At 46.1% G+C, this 20,684-nt stretch overlaps 2 protein-coding genes across 4 annotated transcripts in view; one reads left to right on the top strand and one right to left on the bottom strand.

Moving 5' to 3' along the window:
* The window catches only part of MNAT1 (MNAT1, CDK activating kinase assembly factor), an 85,266-nt gene extending 72,693 nt beyond the window's left edge, over positions 1 to 12,573 (top strand). The window contains exons 8-9 of the mRNA XM_017738793.1: positions 11,330 to 11,516; positions 12,265 to 12,573. Of these exons, the coding sequence (XP_017594282.1) occupies positions 11,330 to 11,450 (121 nt within the window). The 3' untranslated portion in view covers positions 11,451 to 11,516; positions 12,265 to 12,573. The remainder of the gene's footprint in view (positions 1 to 11,329; positions 11,517 to 12,264) is intronic.
* A 1,996-nt stretch (positions 12,574 to 14,569) lies between these two features.
* On the bottom strand, positions 14,570 to 20,678 carry TRMT5 (tRNA methyltransferase 5). Of its 3 annotated transcripts, none has more exons than XM_017738839.1 (6): positions 20,658 to 20,677; positions 20,086 to 20,549; positions 18,453 to 19,102; positions 18,034 to 18,158; positions 15,912 to 16,566; positions 14,570 to 14,862 (listed from the first exon to the last, which is right to left on the bottom strand). In XM_017738839.1, exons 3-6 carry the CDS (start codon positions 19,009 to 19,011, stop codon positions 14,798 to 14,800), a joined length of 1,404 nt encoding a protein of 467 aa, XP_017594328.1. In that variant the 5' UTR covers positions 19,012 to 19,102; positions 20,086 to 20,549; positions 20,658 to 20,677; the 3' UTR covers positions 14,570 to 14,797. The 3 variants fall into 3 exon arrangements, with proteins under 3 accessions (XP_017594328.1, XP_008635503.1, XP_017594329.1); XM_017738840.1 differs by lacking the exon at positions 20,086 to 20,549 and having other exon boundaries at positions 14,776 to 14,862; positions 15,912 to 16,156; positions 16,315 to 16,566; positions 20,658 to 20,678; XM_008637281.2 differs by lacking the exon at positions 20,086 to 20,549 and having other exon boundaries at positions 20,658 to 20,678.
* Positions 20,679 to 20,684: the final 6 nt, after the last annotated feature.

Raw genomic sequence — 20,684 nt, 5'->3', positions numbered from 1 at the left:
CCTTAGCTTTTCTAAAATCAAGCTCAAGTAGTTCTGTGAATATATCTGTCTGCAGGTGTCTTCAATGTGACAGAGCCTTCTGCCACCTAGTGTTGCTGGGAGCTCTCCTCAGGAGGAAAATTTATTAAATGTCATTTTTATTAGCAGTCCCTACTAATTTCTGGGCACTCTCTGTGAATATTTAAAAAGGCACTTTATGCACCAGTTTCAGAATCAGTTCAGTCAGTAGGCACAACTTCTTTGGAGACAGATTTTGGGGATGCAGTTTGCAAGTTGAATCGAGTTGTTAACAATCCATCGAGAATTTCAGCAGTTGTGGGTGTCACTGCTCTGTAACAGCTCTGCTGGTATTTTCTCTCCCTGGTGGAACTAAGGGATTCTGCCTAACTCAGCACACTTCTGTTTGATATCTGTGCTTCTGCCGTTTCAGGATATTGGATTAGATTGAAAGCAGCAGAAAATTAAAATTAATTCAACAGAAATCATATAAAGAATGATTCAATTTAGACACTTAACTCATTGTCTTTTTAGAAGAGTAAAATGAAGATCTCCTATCATCACTGCATTTTCCCCTCTAGAAATTCTACCAGGGCACAATAGAGAAGGACAATAAAATCCAGAGCATTTCACCCAGATTTCACAATAGAATTGTCAAGCTGTTAAAACAGAAAAATAGTCTTAATGATGCCTTATATTTAAGCCAAATAAAAATAGCTCCTACCATATGCTGACAGATAGGAGGAAATTGCCTAGGATTGAAGGACTGGGTTTTTTCCTTCATTCCCCTGTAAAAAATATTTTCAGGAGAACAGGGCAACTGTTTTCCCTCCTCTCCCACCTGTGGGAGCTGTGACTGCCCTGTGCCAGAGCGGGGCTATGCAGTGCCTTTGCAGCCAGGGTTTGAGAGCTCAGCCCAAAGGCTGCACCTGACTGGGGCAGAGGCTTCTCATCCCTCACCCATCCATGCTTTTGAGGAGAAGCCTCACTCCGAGCTCCTGCCCTCTTTGTTCCCTCCCACCTCTCCCAGGCCTTCCTGAGGAGCAAATGCCAGCATGGCTGAGAGCTGTAAACCTGATCCTCAGCATCAGCCTGAAATGCTGACCTGACCAGCAGCAACCAGAACCTGAGGCGGCCAGGGGCTCAAGCATTAGAGCACGAGTCAGCTGCAAGAGAAGGTGACCTGGTTTTCACCTTCTTTTGACCTGAACAATCTCATCTTCCTTAAATACTGTCATTCAAACTGCAATATTTGCTTTCAACAATTACACTTTTCGTATTCTGCCTAAAGAAAATAACTTTGGGTTCTTATTATCTGAAATGAATAACTAAGAGTTCGTAATTATTCATTTGAGATAATTACTAGGTTTGGCAACTTACTTACCTGATCAGTATCAGCAGCTAAAGACCCTCTAGAAATTTTTGTGGCGTTTTGAGTCACATTAAACTGGAATTGCCATATGATGTGAATTTGTTGCTATTCAGAACAGAGGATGCTGTGTCACAGTGAAAACAACTGACTTTCTGACTGAGGAAACTGTATTTCAAAGCTGGGGTTATAACCAGCTTTTTCTCTGTTCAGGTGGTTTTTTTCCATCAGCAGTGATTTGGGGACAAAGCCTGTGTCCATGCCTAATACATGAGTCACCCAGGGGCTCTTTCCTTCCCTGCTGGGACTAAAGCAAGTCCTTCAATGCTAGAAAACCTTTAGAAGCATTCTGGTCACTTCATTTTCCAGCCTTGGGCCCAAAATCAAGGTCTTTACCAGAGCTCCTGGGGCTAAAATACCTCCTGTCTGCTTGGAGCCATCCTGGCCTCTGCAGTTGTGTCCTGAGCTGGTGGGTGGCATCCCTGTCCATGGCAAGGGGGTTGGAACTGGATGATCTTTAATATCCCTTCCATCCCAAATCATTCTATGATTCTGTGATACAATCACAACTGTCCTTGTGTTCTGTTGCCTCAGAACTGTGCATCAAGCAAAATGTGCTAAAAAGGAGGGAAAAAAATGTCTGTGCATCTCCATCCTCCTTCTGTAGGTGTTCCTGACTGAGTGCTCTGTTCAGAAAGGGCTCCCTTTGCCTCATAGATGCATAATTTACATCGATGTGGGTGCTGGAGGAATCTCTTTCATGTAGCTCTCCCAAAGCCCCAGTTCATCAATATGGATCTCTGGCTGTGCGCTGGGGGGATTCATGGTGCTCAGCGGGGTGTGCGGAACACAGAGAAAAAGGCAGAATGGGAAGAACAGGAAGGAACTTTTATCCTAAAAGAAGAGTTTGTGTGTCCAAAAGAACTGGCTTTCAGAATAAAAGTTCAGTTCTCCCTTCTTGCCTGCAGAAGGGATGCTGATTCCCAGAGTCTAGCCCAGGGGAAGTGTTCCCCCAGCTCTGGGCAAAGACACAGTGGTGTCTTTAAAACTGAGCTTGCGCTATCCTTACATAAAAAAGATAAGCCTATGAAAATAGTCTTAGGTAGAAAGTTACAAAACAGTAGTTAACTTCCTCAGTTATAATAATTACTTATACACATCCATGTTCTTCTGGTGCCCTTTGTCCTAAACACGGTGTGTGGGAGGAAGAGTGGAGTTGGGGGACAGAGGGAAAGATGAAGAATTTGGAGATCAGTCTATGCCAAAACATTTCCACAACATGCTAAAAAGAGAGCTGCTTTGCAATTACAGAAATGGTGGCTTAATGGTTGTTTTAGCTGTTGAAGAGGAAAAAAAAATCCAATATCACAGCTGAGAAAAAGCCCTTGTGTTCAATGACATTCTTCCTGGGGTCAAGTATGAGCGGAGCCTGATTTAGTCACAGACTAAATGTAGCTGCAGTTCTGCAGTGCTCCCGAGCGTAATCCATAGCAGTCCTGCAGAGCAGCGCTGTGCCGGGCTCCAGCGGGCACTGCAGTGTCCTTGTGCGCAGCGGGGCCGCTCAGGGGTGTTAAAATGCTTCCCTTGCAGTTGTTTGAGCACTTTCTGTGGGGGCTGATTGATTTACTGTATCTGGAAGTCCAGACCTGGAAACCCGAGCGAGGGAGAATGCCTTGAGCACAGTGCTGAGGCCGGGTGTTGAGAGGACAGACAGCTGGCGGGTGACCTCAGGACGATGACAAATGGGGGACCAGGTGCCCCCGCTCATCCGAGAGCACTCCCAGCCCCTCTGGAGTTACGGAAGTCACTCGCACTGAAGGAAGGCTTCCTGTGAGCAAGGCTTCTAGAAATAAACACTAACCTCTTGTTCCAGCTACGTGCATGGGGGTGAGGGATCCAAGCAGCTCTTTGGGAAGAAGTTGAAGCAGAAATCCTTGCGGTGCAAAGGAAAAAAAAAAGTTCATCCAAACGGTAGTGCCTGGGCATATTTTGGAGCTGGCAGGAATGTGTGGTGTGGAGATGCACTGTGAGCAACAAGAAGCAGACTGTTCACACAGCACAGTCTGACATGTATGGAGCCATCCAAACAACTTAATATTTTACTGGGAGGAAAGTGAGATGTGAGGAAGCCCCCCAACAACTGAAGAAAGAGAAGTCAGCATAGAATTTGTATAAAATATCCTTTATGGAGTTGAAACACGTGACCAGAAAGAACTTGCATAGCCTTTAGTTTTCCTTTGCTTGCAAAGGATTTGTGTATTTGCAGGTTCTGCTTTCCGTTTCCTGTTTTTATTTTAAAACAGGCAGTCATGTGCTGAAATGAGGAGAACTTTCAGATAATCATTGTCTTGGATCCGCTCTGCAATGGCACAGAAACCTATAACCCATGTTGCCTTAGACCAGCTGAGGATCTGCCTCCTTTCTCTATGTGTTCCTTAGTGGGGTTGTGATGTACTTTAGCAGCTTCAGGGCTGTTTGTTTTTCTTTTCAACTGAAAAAAACCCAACAACACAAGATGATCTCTGTCATCACTTTAACTTTCGAAGCTGTGTTCAAGATTTCCACATTAGCTCAGAATCACCAAGTGCTCCAAAGACAGCAGTGGCTGTTCTCTTGCACTGGTATTTACATTTTCTAAGGTTGGAACTGTTACACCTTGTCTGAAGTGATGCTGCCTGATCAAATGCTAAGAGAAGCTGATTAAATGTAGTATTTTATTATAATCAAAAGGAATATGCAGATACCCACTATGAATTGTGGACTCATGTGGGGGGCAAAATGTATTTCTTAAACATGCACTGGATTTACTCTAGCTTGGATAACTCCTCAGTGAAAAGAAGAGGTTCATTTAACTTGTTAACATTTGTAACATCTCCAGGTGTAATTGGATTTACAGTTCCCTTTGAAGATGGGAATAGGTCAGCTTGCACCATTTAAGGGGTTTATGTCCCATTTCAAAGTAGTTTTTATATCTACAGTCTGCAGGGCTTTAAATTGACGGTCTCAAAGTCTGCAGTCCATAGTACTTGGAGTTCACAGACTTCTCTATGTGAAATAGTTGTATCAAGGTGGTGCCTTCTTGGGTAGGGCCCTGCAGTGGGACTGGAGTTGTCCAAACCTAATTTTTTTGGCAGTGCCTGCAGGTCCTGCCCCAGGGCTGCATCCAGCCTGCAGCAGAGGAAATGTGCAAAATGCATATCAGGGCAGAGGAGTACAAAGCTTCCTTTATTCTATAAAACCTTTTTCATCGTTAGTTTCCTGTCTTTACACTTTAAAACATCCACTTCTTTTAAAATTATATCAGTTTCTGGGGGGCAGAAGGCATTTCTCCTTTTCCTTTGATCTCAATTTCTCTTTCGCTTTTCATCTTACCTCAAGGCAACAGCACTGGCTTCTCAGTTACTCCAAAAGCAAATATTTATGTGTTAAATAGATGCAAGTACCTGAGTCTGGTCTCACATCTATTTAAAAACCAGGGCAGCAGTAGAATTGCAGTGCTGGAAAAATGCTGGAGAACTGGGTGCTCTCTAAAACTTCTCTTGCTTTAAAATTCTTTTTTTGCCAGTAGAAGAGTTGGGTTTTTTATGAGGAGTACTGAAGTGTATTTTGAGATAGCTGTCATTGGGAAATTTCCCCCCATTCCACTCCCCGGTATATTAGCTTTTCAGTGGAAGTGTTTGCTCTCTGGACTCTGGATTTCATCACAAAAAGAGGAAGCTTTTCAGGGAAAGTAGTATGGGAAAATCTGATCCTGTTCTTTTCCCCACCCCGAGAGGGCTTCCGTGACTTTGTGTCTTTGCATTTAAAGGTTTTTCTACTCCAGGGTTCATAACTGCCCTCACCAGTTCACAGGTAATCTGTAATAAACTCACTGAGATGGGCCATTAGATATATCTTACAGGTCATGAATGTGTTTCACCATTAAAGAGGAAACAGTTTATGTGAAACATCAAATAAAAATACTTCCTTTTTTATGTTTAACCCTCAGAGATTCCTTTATTGGTCACTGCAGTAGCTGACTGGGAGGGAGCACTGAGCCCCAGGGTGCTGCTGGGTCGCTGTTGCAGCAGGTCACTGGTGGCTGTGGGCTTCCAGGATCCAAAATGTTTGCCCTTTAGATAAAGGACATTTTAAGGGAGAAGAGGATGGAGGAAAAGAGGGGGGAATAACTCATCACTAATTTCTGCCTTTGGAGTCAGAGCTGGCTTTACCAGCGACAGCTGTTTCATAGCTAATATCACTTTTCAAGGCTTTTTTTTTGCCTCTTTCAGTGTCTGGTAGCAGAGCTCTGTGCTGTTCCATCCTAGCTGAGGTGTGCTGTGGCAGACCTGTTTTGTTTTAATTTTAAAGTACTTTGTTTCACCACACGCAGTTGACACACTCCTGCCCTAAGACACTCTGACAGTGTTTGAAACAAATTGCTATTTAGAAAAAGCAGATGGAGGAGGTTAAAAAGAATCACAAGGAGTCCTATATTTCTTCTATTGATTTGCTGGGCTGGGGCGTTTCCTGTCTTTTCTACTGGGAAAGTTTATTTCTGGTAGAACAGAGTTTTTCACTTAGGAAACCTAATAGGAGCTGAGACTCTCAGTTATGATTTTTCTTAATCCTTAACTGTAACAAAAAGAGATCCATTAGAGTCAGAAGGCATCTGCTTTTGCAGAATTTATTGCAAGATGAAGGCAGTAACTTTTCCTTGCTGGAAATCAGAATTGCCATGAGTAAGCGATGGTTCTGCGGCAGGTTCCTGGGGCATGGCTGAGTGAAATGGGCTGAGCAGGTTTGTGGCATGGAAAAGGGTCTGGCATTCATCTGACACCTCAGTGAGGGATTTCTGCTCACTAAGCCCTCAGAAGGCAGCACAGCTAAACAGGGTTATTAATAATAACAAACCAGCCTGGTTAGCTAAGCTGAATGTGCACAGCACTTCTGTCTGCAGGTGGGATTGTTGGGGCTGCAGGGGTGATGTCTGTGCTGGATCACTTGTCTTTGGCAGGATTTTTTAGTAGCCAAGACTTCGTTGTGGTATTTAGAGTGACTTTTCCTTGTACCCCTGCACTGTGGGCTGTGTTCCATCCATAAGGTGCCATAATCTGGGTGAAAATGTATTCTTTTTCTCTCTGCCTTGGGATCTGTCATATTTGGACCTCGTCATGCTTAGCCCTGTTTTCACATCCATACTGATTGCTGCAACTGTGTACAGAGAAGCATTGAAAAAAATCCCAAACAAATAACAGAACTCCTTCAGTGATTGCATCTATTAAATGGATTTTCTCCCATTTTGTCTGTGTGGTCTGAAGGGTGGGGGAGAGGAGTGGCTGCTGGCAGGTGCCTGGCTGCCATCAGGGCTGGCAGTGTGACCTTGGGCAAGGAGGGATTGGGTTGGGCGGCGGGGGTGCAGCAGGAACTTCTGACACCAGTCATAGGTGGTGGGTCTGTTAACATCTGAACACAATCATAGTGCCCAAATAGTGTCTGCTAAAATGCTTAAAAGACTGGGAGGTTTCTTGTTGTTGTTTGTTTGTTTGTTTTTAATTTGAGGATCAGGTTTCTAGCTACTCTGTGGAAGGATGAATTGCTGTTCTGGATTTCTTTGAGTACCAGCTTTGTGCCTTGTGTTTTTGCCCTGCCTTAGCCATATTAGACTCTGAGAGATGGAGAACCACAACATATCTGAGTAACACCCAGTGAAGGCCTGTGCCCAAATGCCTTTCCTGGGGCTATTTAATGGAGAACAGCAATGAACTCGGCTCATTTTATAAACAGATTCTGTTTGGCTGCACAGACTGACTGTGGTAGAGCTGACTGGTTCAAAGGAAAACAGAGCTGAGCAGAGGAGCTCAGTTTGTACCTGCTCAGGGACTAGAGAGTAACCCAGGCCACACATTCCTCAGCAGAAGCCAGGCCAGACACAGTCCAGTTCCTTACGTGCCTCTCTCCACTGACAAGACCCAGACTCTGCAAGCTCACTCTGGGTAATGCAGCAATAGCTCATCCTAGGGATTGGTAAATCTAATGAAAATGCTGTCTCCAGAAAGGCTCAGGAATGCAGCAGCCTATGCTATTAGCCTTGCTAATGCTTCACACAGTTTTCCAGACTGGAGTATTTTGCTTGCTTTATGCAACCACTATTTATTATTTAAATGATGAATCTGGAAAATTTCCCAGATCTAATGTCTGCCCCATTACTTTGTCTTGGATACTGCAGATAATCAGATGAGTAGTAAATCATTCTGTGGAATAGAATTAAATGATTTCTTTTTTTTCCCTCGTCAAACAACTTGTGAATGATTTTTCTTTTCTTCACTCCCATAAAATACCTAATAGGTAAAAAAAAATCTGTATGCCAAATACACAGTTATTCCATATGTATCTCTAAGTGGTGCATCTGCAGAAACACCCCTGGGAGGAGTGTATTTATCTTGGGTACCAGGGAAGATTGTGTGAAATAATCCCTAGCACTGGTACTTTCAGTTGGGTGGGTGAAGGGACATACTGCGGGGTGGTTTGGGCTTGTTGGTTGGATGTTTGGTTCTTTTTGTTTGGGGGATTTTCAGTTTGCATTTTGGTTGGTGTTTGGTTTAGCCAGGTTTGATTGTGCCCTTTCTCCATCATCTTTGATTGTTTCTGACATCTTTCCCGAACTTCTCTGAAGCAAGACCACCCTGCTGAGCAGTGAGGGGATGTTTGCCAGTGGCCCTGGGTGTTGCTGTTGGGTCCTCTGGCTCTCAGCAGCAGCAGCAGCAGTGCCAGGGGGCTGGGGCTCCTGGGCTGTGCTGGGCAGGCACAGGGGGTCACAGCCACTGCCACGCTGAGCCCACGTTGCTCTCCACAGTCCTGGTGAAGGATTGTGTCAGAGCCTTGGGAAAAGAGAAAGCATGAAGAAAACCCCCTCCCAGGAATGACCAGCTTGATTCTGAGCCTCCACACCGAGTGTGAATTACACCTAGCTCAGGAATGAGCCCCCCAAGGCTCATGAAGAACAAAATACGACGTGTTTTAACTGACGTGAAAGGTTAATGGGGAAGATCAACATCCAAAGGCTGCAGCCAAGGAAAGGGGGCTTGTTTGGGCAGAGCCTGAAGCAGAGCATAGGCATTGCTGGGAATGGGAGGTGTGAAATGGTGGGGCAGGGAGCACACAGCCATTTAGGCCTGCTCAAAAATAATAGTGCAGGCTTTTTTTAACTTCAGAGTTTAGTCTGCCCTCAGTAAAAACAAGTTACATTAAAAAACCGTGCACCAGAAAAAGCAAACCTCTTTTTCCTGGTTTCTGCTTATAAGATTTACAGGTACTTAAAATAAACCTATGAAAAACAGACCCAGTGTGCTGGAATTTGCTAACTAGTGAGAGCAATTACCTCCAGGTCCCAAGACCTAACGGAGCTCGGCTTTTTGGAAATAAAACTTGGCAAGCGCTTCTTCCTGCTGCTGCTGTAAAGGTGTACATGAAAAGATGTGCTGACCTCTGCCAGAAACCCCAGGAATCCAGTTCAGAGAGATTCTCCTGTGGAGGGGATGGCTGGAATCAGGCAGCACAGATGGGGACTGGTGTGGAAAAGCCGGCAAAACATTCGCTTCTCATTGTGTGGCTTCAGCGTGGCAGATTCTTTGCAATTGCCTGGTGTACCACAGTAATTAAATGGGTCAAGAGCAGTAAGTTCAGATACTTAACAAGAAAATAAAGGCCTCACTTGACAGCCAGCAGCGGGCCGTGCTTGTTTCACAGGAGTAAGGAGAATTAGGGCAGGTTGTGCAGTAGAAGTCGATGGGAGCCTTTTTGGCAATGATTTTGTATTGCTTCAGAGATCACCTCCCAATTAACTACAAGTGCTGCAGTGACTGGAAGTCAGGTTGTCTTATGAAACTAGTGCTCCAATTTCAGATGTCCCAGGAAAAGGGAAACAATAGACTCTGTTTTTCTCCTTTCAGTGATATGTAAGTGAGAGAAGATAAGAAAAGTAATGAGAAAGACACAACCAACCTATGTTAATATTGAAATGTAAAATAATCCCGTTTTCACTGGACTGTTTCATGCATGAGGGGACAATGAAGTTGTGCAATGAAATAAATATGATAGAAGTGAAATCCAAGATGGGAATTGATTTTTATAAGACTCTCTGGTTTGGAGGGTTGAGGTAGTTTCACACCAGCATTTTGAAGGAAATTATTTGTTGTTGTCAGTGCCCATCGTTCCTAGCTGTGGAAAGGAGCTCCTGTTTCCCACAGCAGTTTTAAAAGTCCTTTGGGAAGGATGAGATCTTCCTCTTAAAATATTAAGGGACAAGTAGCAAGAATGTTAAAAAAAAAATTAAAACCCATAAAATGTGTTCTGCCACAAACCAGGAGCTCTCTGCAAACCACCTCCCCTTGCAAATTAAGAGATGGGACCAGCTTTCTTGCTGTGTTTGTAGATTCTTTTGGACTGAGCACTATTAAAAAGGTTTATTTTATTATTATTTTGTGCTCCCCTGCCTGTGTCTGTGCTGATGGGAACCAGTGTCTGGCAGTGAGGGCCAGACTCTCTCACAACTTGGTACAAAGCACCTCAACTCAGTCACAGGATGCAAATTCAGTCTCACCTTCAGCATCTCACCAAGAATGCCTCAGAGACATTGCTCATGTCTGTGCATTGTGGTTATTAGGTGCAAGAAATACAGTTTTTAAAACTGTAATTAATCATTTCTCAGTAATCTCTTTTTCTATGCTTTTACGGCATCAATGGGTATGACTGTTTATTATGTCTTACCTATAAAATCTGACCTGTTTTATATACTCTTTATGGAAACAGTGTACAGTCATAAATTAAAAGATGCAACTGTTTTGGATATTTTACTGGTGGTCCTGTATTTTCCTGCCAAAAGTGCAGCTGTTTTAGGTTTCTCAGGATAACATTATAAAAGGCTGTGTGCGTTTTGCAAGTTTATGCTTGGATTGCCAAGCCAGAGGTGGAATGACTCAACCTTCCCAGGAGCAACATGTACCAAGTGAGGAATCAAAACAGCGGCTGAAGCGTTGCTCCTGTGGAAAGCGCTTCTTGTTTATGGGGTTGTGTCTGGTGGTCGGGATTGGAGAGGGTCGTCATGCTGGTCCTGCTGGGCTGTGGGTCCGTCTATTTGATGGGGTTTTGGTGCAAAACTAGTGGAGAATCTGTCTTGTACCTCTCTCGTGGGGTGCAAGAGCTGTAGGGTTACAGTGTGGAATGAAGCCATCCTTTAACAGGAGCTCTCAGCATGTGTGGCTGGGGTGGAGCCCTTGGAAGGAGCCACGGGGAGCCAAGAGTGGCAGTGCCAGCACAGGCAGCGGGGTTTGTGTTTCCACATCAACTCCTGCTTCCATGTCAACTCTTGTTTCCATGTCAACTCAACGGTCTGGGAGGTTTGGGGTACTATTAGATGGCTCTGCAAATGGGTGATGATGCTTAATTAGTGGGGAAGTTTAGGGCCTTTGTTAGCCAAAGTGATGGCAGCCTCCCACAGATCTAATTCCCAGGGTCAGTGGGCTCCAGGCACAGGTAAGCCAAGGGCAGGAAGCTCAGCCCTGTGGTCCTCAGACCAACTGGCACAGTCAACTTGGGGGAGTGTCTGGTGTTAAGTGGCAGAGCTGAAACCCTCCTGTTTCTGTGGGAGTGCAGGAAAGCTTCTGGTGGTGTCCTTTTCTTGGCAGGACCGATGGGAGTGGGGAAATGAGGCATCCCCCAGAGAGAGCACAGGGAACACAAACCCCTGGGTGCCCTTAACCCTGTGCCACCTCCCGCTGTCCCAGAGCGCTGGCTGGGGCAGCCTGGTTGAAGGTGCATCATTGCTTTAACTCACAGAAGTTTTATCCTGATGTGTTCAGCGGGCAGTGGGCAGCTCCATCTCCTTGCTTTTTCCAAAAGCAGCCTCAACCTCGCTGTGCTGTGAACTACAGGGGTGTTTGGTGTGTTTGCTCTGCTCTGAAATAACGCCGCTCTTTGCTGCAGGTACCTCACCCACGTTCGAGCCGCCTCTCCACAGGACCTGGCCGGGGGCTACACGTCCTCCCTGGCTTGTCACCGCGCCCTGCAGGACGCTTTCAGCGGGCTCTTCTGGCACCCCAGTTAGCCAGGGAGCGCCGGCCTGTGACCAAGGGACACCCAGCGGGGCGAGGAGCGACCCAAGCCAGCAAAGGTGGGGCAGGATTGCTGCCATCTGCACCAGCCGGGCTGCGCTCACTGCTCTGTGCACTCCTCTGGTGCAAAACCAGCTGTGTTTAAGTGTTAAAGGGAAAAAACAAACCCTGTCTGCACGAGAGCTTTGTAAAATGGTAGATACATTCTTGTGGAGGGGGAAACTCGTTAGTCATGTGGCACTTTGCTGAGGGAGGCTGAAGAAATAAGCCACATCTAATGGAAGATGTGAATAACTCAGCTGTGTACATTTGAGGCTTAAAGAAATACACTTGTAAACTTTTTTAAAATAAAGCCAGACTTTATTAAAGTTTGTGGTTTTACTCTTATTGCAGAGTTTTATTTGCACAAGCATTTAAATGCCATTTTGATTATAACATTTAGTGTCAATATTCAAGCCTACATTTTCTTCCCATAAAACTCGTTTCCCCAGTTTAGGCAAGTGGGTTTTTCCTCCTGCCAGCTGGATGAGATGAGAAACTCTGGAAATACGCTGACACAACTCTTGTGTGGGATCCTTCCTCTGTGTGTCACTTGGTTCTTACCTTTGCCTGGAAAACAAATCTTTAGCTCAAGCTCTTTTGGCTGAGGTGCTCTAGAAGCAATCTAAGAAGCCTCAATACAAGGTGAACTCACTGAAGCAGTCAGAATTGTGGGGTTCCCTTTTGGGGTTTGTTTGTTTGTTTTGCTTTTGTATGTTTGTTTTCTCCTGTTTATCTCCATTTGCAACTTTTCTGTCATCAACTCAGGAGCTTCTTTAGGTGGAAACTTCCCTTGGCTTTGGGGATGATCCCTGGCACGTGATCTGCTACTTTTTGTATTCCTTCCTTGCTCCTCGTAATGGAACGTTGACCAACTGCAGTAGAGATGGGCTTCCCATGGCAGGATGGACTTTGCCATGAGCTGTATAAACTTCAGGAGATGGGAAGCTGCTCAGGACAGTGACCTTGGACCACGTTTTATAGGCCACCTGCTCACAGCTGTTGAATCCTGCTCTGAGGAGCGCACTAGATGGATGTATTTTTTCTATGCTGTAATAAAGAGAAGAATGAGATCTACTCCAGACTTGGTGCTTTCTTATTAAAGAAAATGGGGGGACTTGGCAAAATTTCCATTGCCCTTTGAAATCCTGTTGGTTGTGCCCAGAACAGCTGCTGACAAGGAATGTTACGGAAGGCAGAGGTGAGGAAATGATCAGATCCTTCCCTCCTCTCCTCTCCTTTCTCCCTTTTCTTCTCTCCCCTCTCCCAGGCTCACCCAGACTAGCAAAGATGCACCTCACCCATGATCTGTTTATATTCAGTTTGTAAAGCTCCAGGACATGCCCTAATGACCTAATGCATATTAACATGCAGATGCATATTAATATTTATAATTTCAATACACTTATGAACTTGTGTGTAGCTTGGCTATTATTTATTATTTCATTTCTTGTACACAGAATTGGCAACTGCACAGAAAGCTGGAAACCCCCTGGTTATGAGTGGAGTGATGTATCTGCTAAACTGGCATCTAAAGTTATGCTGCTGGAGTAACACTAGCATTCAGTCCTTAAGGGAACAAAACTTTTACCAGCTCAAATCCTTCCCTGCTCTGGGATGCTTTAGTGAAAATCAGAGTTATGTAGTTTATAGGCTTGACCAAAAAATGATGATCAAAGCTTGGTTTCTGTTGGTGCAGTGGTGCCAAGCCCTAAATCCAGGCTCTGAGGCAATGTGGAGTCACAGGGACTTGCAGTCTGTGTCAGGCAGAGATCCCAGGGTGGCTGCATCATTCCAGAGCGGTGGAGGGCCTTATTGCTCCAGCAGTGTTTGTGGAGAGCTCTGAAGAACAGGAGCCACTTTCAGATGTTTATGGAAAGCCAGAGGGCAGCAGCTGGGGAGCAGCAGTGCTGTCAGGGAACGTGAGAGGCAGCGGAGCAGCAGCGAGGCCGGGGCAGGATCCCAGCAGCAGCGCCCGGGAGCAGAGCACGCACAGGTTGGAGCCGCGGGGACTCGGTGTTAAAGGCCCGTGCAGGAACGCTCGGGCTGCAGCGCGGGCCAGGGAGGAGTCAGGATACACGGGTGAGTCATGATGGGCTCCCTGGGGATGGATAAATGTGATCCTGCAGGAGCCAGGCTGCCAGGGCTTGCTCCAAACAGCAGCTGTGCAGCCAAGGGAAGGAAAGGCCATCACATGGAGCCACGAGCAAAACAAATCCGTGGCCCTTGGTGGTGTTTGGGTGAGAACCAAACATGCAGCGGGCTGCAGGCTCAGGGCTGGAGCCACAGCAGCAGGGCCAGGAGGGTGACAGACATCTGGTTGCTGGGCGTGAGCTTGGAGCTTGGGCTGAGGGAAAATATCTGAAACTCTGAGGGCGAGCCGAGTTCTCTGGCCAAATAAACTATTTGTGGTTGACATTGCCCAACAATAGTTTGGATGGGTAAGAAAAGGAAATCAAAGGCAGAGGCTTTTTAAATCCCTGCAGAATCCAAGCAGGCAGCCAGAAAGATCATCCAGGGACTGCAGCAGGGGAGCAGGCCGAGGTGGGGAGAGCCGGGGGAGGGCAGAGGCACAAAAGCCACAGGAGGACACGGTTTCAGGAGGACAGAACTGTTTTTCAGGTGCTGGTTTCAGCCTAGAAGTGAAATGCAAGCATGAACTTCTTCTGTAAATGTGCAAAAGGCATTAAAGTCTTTCTGGCTCTAACCATGGACAAACACAAAGTTAGGAGTCAACTAATCCCTAACTAAATCTTGGTGTTAAAAAGCATTTTTTACTCAAAACCTCAGGATACGGGCTATTTGGCCCTTTTGGTATCTCAGGTTAAGCTTTTGAAAGGTTACCTTGCTTACACAAGAGCTGTTTGTGCATCTGCTAACCATAATCCAATATTCTGAACCCAAAACATCTGTCAGGGAGAATCCAGGGCAGGCGTTATATAAGTCACCTTTCTAGACCTGACAAGACATAAAAATCTGTTCTCCCCGCAACTTGCACGTTATCAAAATGCCACAGCAGAAAACTACCCCAGGCCATGCCCCTGAATTAGCACAGGGCGTGGAACAATGGAGAGCAGGGAAGTACCAAAACACATTTATTATAAAAGAGCAGAGTTTTAATTTTTTGTAGTAACAACAATTTCAGTTGATCCCACAATGAGAAGAAAAGGAGACTGCAGGAAGCAAGGCTCCCAAAGGAAAGCTGCAACTCGACAGGAATACAGGTATGCTCCCAGTAACTCACGGGGTAAAACCTAAATATCCTTTACACAAACTCAGGTAGTCACCATAGCTCTGGTCTTCAACTCAGTAACTTCTCTTCAGAAGAATCTTGGCTGGTACACAGACGTTTCGAGGCTGGTTTTGCTGGAAAAGGTTAGAAAAAGTAAGTTATTTAATGTACAGTAAACAGACTGACCTAACCACAAGCTCTGGAACAGGGAGCTCTGTCAAGGGATTTAACAGGAAGAGATGAGAGTTAAAATAAGGATTAACAGTCACAAATGAAAATGTTACAGCAGTAATGGGGGGTCTTTACTGAATGCCAAAAAAGTCTTTCAAAAAACCTGTAGGGAGGTGTATTTTGACCTACATTTCAGTGCTACCCAACAACAGCATAAAAGTAAGTTTCATGGAATTAAAGCTTTATAAAAACCTCCTTTCCTCCAGTTCATGTAACTGCAGACTGAGAGCCTTCTTCTGCCCCCTTTGTCATGTAGTGCAAAGCCCAAGATCACTGAAACCAACCAGTTTCTACAAGTACTTCAAGAACAAATGAACAACTATAAACAAAAAAAACCCTCACAAAACAACCAAATTCAGCATTGAAGATCTCTAAGGGTATCTATGTCTCAATTATATTCACTCGGGTACAGAATCTGATTCTGCTGATGTGGTGACTCCAGACCTCACTGAGTCTGTGTCAGCATAAGGAGAAGGTCAGAGCTGGGACCAGTCCCTTGGAAGTGCACTGATCTGGGCAAAAATGCAGCTCCAGTTCTGAAGTACTGAGCTAACAGAGACAGGTACTTGGCATTAGATCACAGAGCCACTGAGTATCCTGCACTGGAGGGCCCACAGGGATCACTGAGTCCCCATCCTCCCCCAGTGCACAACCTGAGGCATAAAGATCTGGTTTATGGCCTGTGGGGTGATCCTGTCCAGTCCACCATTTTTCTGGGGAGGCTCATGCTGGGATCAGAGGATCAGGCTGCTGTTACCAAGAATGAGGAAGCCCTGCAGCTGCTGCACACGTGCAGGCGCTTGGTCCTGCCGGCCACCTCTGCGCTCAGCGCTACATCCACACCGCTGTCACATGCCTGGAGTGGCCCACGGGGTGACCAGGTGGGACCAGCCTGAGGCAGCACAAGGTGCAGCCTGAGATCCCACTTCCTCATGGGAGTCTTGTTCCTTACCTTCATCAGGGCAGGGCCTCTTGTAGAGCACATCTGCTGGGATCTGGAAACTGAGGCACAGCATCTCCTTGTTGGGCGCCACATTCCTGACCAGGAACGTGGAACAGCGGCCAGCCAAGGAGGTTCCCAGTGAAGCTTCCGCTCGCTCCTGAATGTCTCTGGTGGGGTTGCTGTGTTTGGAGAACCCGTAGCAGTGCACAGTGGGAAGGCCAGCAGGGCTGCAGGGCTCCCCGACCAAGAGATGCCTGAAAACATCCAGAAATTCCACAGCCAGAGCTGGCAAATTCATCACTATGTGGAAAGCAGTTTTCTGTTCTTCTTTCAGGAGCGGGAGCTCTTTGCTGAGCTCCTCCCTCACCGGCCCCCGCAGGAAGTCCCTGCCGTCCATGTTGAACGCTTTTACCTTGGTGTCCACTTTGTTGAGCTTGCAGTTGTGCAGGAGCCAGGTGTAGGACTCGGGGTTGAGGTCGTTGGCGAACACGCGGCACTTTCTCCTGGCTGCTGGGATGGCGAAAGGTCCAATCCCAGCGAAGACGTCGAAGAGGACATCGCCGGGCTTCAGCAGCTCCACTATGCGGCCGTGCTCCGTGGACAAGCGCGGGTTCCAGTAGACTTTGGAAAAGTCCAGTTCATAGGCAATGTTATTTTCTTTGACCTGAAAGTCCAAAACATTTGCTTAAGCCTCTGTGTTCAAATGCCAAGCAGATTTAAGCATTATCAGTAATTAAGACAACCGAAAACCAAGGTGCCTTATCTAAAGATAACATTTACATCAGCGTTGTCCCACTGGTAGCACTCATGGATCTTAAATAAACAGATCAACTAAGCAATCAAATAAACAGATCTTAAATCAACAGATCAACTCATCACAAACAGCATGTCCCCAGTGTCAATCCCAATGGCTAGCTTTATGCAGGTCTCAATCACCAGGTGGAAATAAAGCAGCAACTTAAAATGACCCTAAAAAAAACCTGAGGGTTTTCAAGAGCTTTGTGGATGGCTGACAACTCCTTTATTGAAAGCAGACCTTGGAAAGATGCCTCAAGCCCTCCTTTGCGGAGTGCACACAGTAAATAAGCGTCTGAGAATGATAGGCCCAAGAACAGGAACTGTCAGCCAAATTTAAAGCCACTGGGAGCCAGTTCTGCAGCTTGAAAAATACTGTATTTCATCTCCCAAGGTGACAGAGTCTGGAAACTGATCCAAACCCAAGCTTTGGGATGACCACTATCTTAAGAACAGACCTGAAAAGGAACAGTATTTATTCAGATGAGAATGGGATGCAAGATAATACTCTCTTTGCACCAGCACATGGAACTGTCTGATTCCAAAGTACAGTAATGTGGGATCCACACCACCACAAGCAAGGAACACCCTGAGGTGTCTCTGCACTGCTGGGTGCAGCTCCATGGCGTGCAGGTGTGTGGTGACACCATCTGCATAATATTCAATTGTCACTGCTGCCTTGACAATCCAACTGCCTTCTCTCTGCAGGAACAGGATGTTCCATCAAGCTATTCAACCTTTTTATTTGGTAATCTCATGTTTTCTCTTTTGAAAGTATAAAGCTGCTAACAGATAAGAGAAAATATTTTTGTGGAAGCAGTGGCCAAGTTTCCAGCTACAGACAAGAAACCCTATGTGAAGAACACTTGGCAGTTCCACAGTGATTACACCTGATAAATGTCGGAGCAGAGGAGACATGAGGTTTGTCTTGCTGCTGACAGGAAAGGAAAAAGGCAAAGGCAAAATGTTGCCTAAGTTGCAAAGTTGGTGAGATTGAAAACCACATTCTTGCTTTCTGTACTAGCCACTGAACAAGGCTTGGCCAAATTAGGAAACTGCATTTTCTTACATCAAATCCACATCATTAAACCTAGGCTGTGAACTTGGAAGAATACATGTCTTCCTGATCCCTATGGCTAAGTTTGCCCTTGGCAGACCAGGATCTGCCAAGGAAAGGAATTCAGAAGTAACAGCCAACCATTAGGCTCAGACAGGTGTCAGGAAGGGCACTGTGCAAAGGAATGGTCTCAGCAGCATCCCTACATCACATCTCTCCAGAAGATGCCTTTGTGTTTTAGCACATTAAATTTAAAATACCAGGGGGAGAGCCCTGTACCTTGGTTACCAGGTTGTTCTCTCCAGCAAGCACTTCCATTTCAAAATTCCTGTATGTGCTGTCAATAATACTGGTTTTATTCACTACACAGGTGATTCCTGGATTCTTGTCCATTATAACCTGGCCTGAAAGAGAGTAAGAGATAATTCTCATTAAGGGACCAGGACCTTTTAATGTTCTACAAGAACAAACCTGCTGTTTACAGCTGAATTAACAAAAGTGAGTGTGTGCTGGAACACCCTCCCTCTAACGACCCAGGGCTGCAGCTGTGACCTTTCTAAGGCACACACTTCACCCTGGCCCAGGGCTCAGTGCGGTGAGAGCACCACACTGTGAGAGAACTGTGCCCCTCAGTACGTATCTCATTAACAATACACAAATGACACAAACACCTGCCTGGGAGGAGCTGTTTCACCTACCAATCAAGTGTCTGTAGGGCAGCTGGTGATCCCTGAGATTCAAATGAGCAATGTGGCCAACACGGCTGAATCCAGAGGTGACATCTTGACCTTCAGGAAGGACGGCTCGCAGGATCTCCTCTGACTTGAAATTCTCGTAAGTCAGCTCCAGGTGGTACTTGGACACCTCGGGATGGACACTGAGCTGTTTCAGGACCTGTTGCTCTGACTCTCCTAATGAGAATTCTGGTATTTTATGAGGATCCAGGATAACAAACCTACTGTCCTCATCCTCTGGATCCTCCACCACCCGCTTGAGGCCGGGACGCTGCAGTACTGATTGTTTTAGGGACTTCAGCACACTACTCACAATTTCTTTCTTGACTTTAAGAGCTGGAACAACCACTGTCCTTTTGAAAGCCTCTCTGTTGAGCACTATCATCCCACGCACTCCAGGATGTGGCAAATACAGTTCTGGATTAGTTTTATCCTCCACGGTTTCAGGCATTGTGAAGAAAGTATTTTTTTTAACTACTACAAAGAGCCCAGGTATTCTGCCAGAATGTTGTGCCAATAGCATCCAAACTGCTGGAAATGATGTATTTGATGCAGCTGTCCTAAAATGATTAGTTTTCAGTAGTCTGGCACAGTATCCCAATCTCCACAAAGTCCTAGAAGAGAAATTATTCATTTTATAGACATTATGTAATCATTCCATTTAAAAGGCTGCAAATCACATGGATTTGCTGTTCTCTTTAACCAGAATTTCCATCTGTGCCAAACAATCCACAATAGTTTAGTAAAGCTCTTTATTATGAAATATATACTGCAAATTTCTGTTATTTTGCAAATGTACTTTTAGACTGAAATGTTAACTGACTTCAAGTGGCGAGATAATCCCCTCCTGCCAAAAAACAATGACCTCTCTTTGTTCTAATAAATGTGATATTAATCCCAGTAAGCCAAATGGAAAGATTTCTACTGTCTTGATCCTACCGTTGGATCCCTCCTGTGTCTGGTAAAATTTGTTACCAAGCAGTCGTTGCTAGAAAACAATTATTAGCAACAGTGGTCATGATCACTCTTTGGTGATTTCTGCCTGCCATGCCCCAGTGTAAGGGGTTACAAGCTCTGTAAGATCTTTGCACCATGAGATGCATGCCAGAAAGGTCATTCATTAAATGCAATGTTCCCCAGAGGACCATTAGTAATGTCTGTTCCTGCCACTGAGCCCCAGTTCATCCATGGGATGAGAACCTGAAAAGAGGCTTTACACTTCTCTAAATGGTTTCCTCCACTAGAGACAAACCAAAAGGGCCCAATTCTCTGCCTTGCCACTGGCTGCTCCAAGGCAGGAACCAATGATGTAGCTGATGCTGGAGGCTGGCATTTCTCCTGACTTTTTGGGAAGCTTGTTTTGAGAGAGAGGCTCTGAAAGGGAACTGGTTCTCTTGCCTGCCTCCCTCAGCCTTGCCCCTCTCCAGGCTAACAACAGGCTCTGTGTTCTCTCCTTCACAAACCTGCTGTGCCCAAACTCTGGCAAAGCTGCTCCTGCTCCCATCCCCTCTCCCCCCCAAATCCCAGCTCCTCGCTGAGATTCCCTACATCTCCCAGGCAGCCCACTTCCCTAAGCCAGCGTTTTGGCAGAGCACACCTCCTTCAGAAAGACACACTGCATTCCTCACGTCTGCTGCACAGGAGAAATCCCTCATCCAGAGGCCTGAGCATCCCCGTGCTTTTCCTGGAGCGTTTTCCTGGGGATGGAAACGGGTTGCGAGATTCTCAGAATCAGAGAATCGATTAGGTTGGAAAAGACCTCTGGGATGATCCAGTCGAGCTGTGGCCGAACACCACCACGGCACCGGCTGCCTCGCCCAATCTTTCCTTAAACACCTCCAGGACAGTGACGTCACCACTTTCCTGGACAATGGTTCCAGTGTCTGATCACGCTTTCTGTGAAGAAATTCTTCCTAATGTCCAACCTAAGCCTCCCCTGGCGTATCTTGAGGCCGTGTCTTCTCATCCTGTCGCTTGTCGGTACTGGATTAAGCCCGTAAGATAAAGCCGCCCGCAGCGCTGGGTTTGGCTGGAGACCACGGCAACCGCCTTCCAAGGCGCCTACGGAGAGACACCATCCTTTTCCTCAACCCCACGATCCCCATTTATCCCGCTCTCCCCTCAGGGAATTCGCTGCCCCCGCTCAGCGCCCCCCGCCCCCGCCCTCACCTCATGCCGGGCCCCGCGCGCAGCGCG

This window comes from Corvus brachyrhynchos, unplaced genomic scaffold, assembly GCF_000691975.1.
Source record: "Corvus brachyrhynchos isolate BGI_N302 unplaced genomic scaffold, ASM69197v1 scaffold245, whole genome shotgun sequence".
NCBI lineage: Eukaryota > Metazoa > Chordata > Aves > Passeriformes > Corvidae > Corvus > Corvus brachyrhynchos.
The sequence above is the reverse complement of the archived record's forward strand: the minus strand, read 5'-3'. Positions and strand labels throughout refer to the sequence as shown.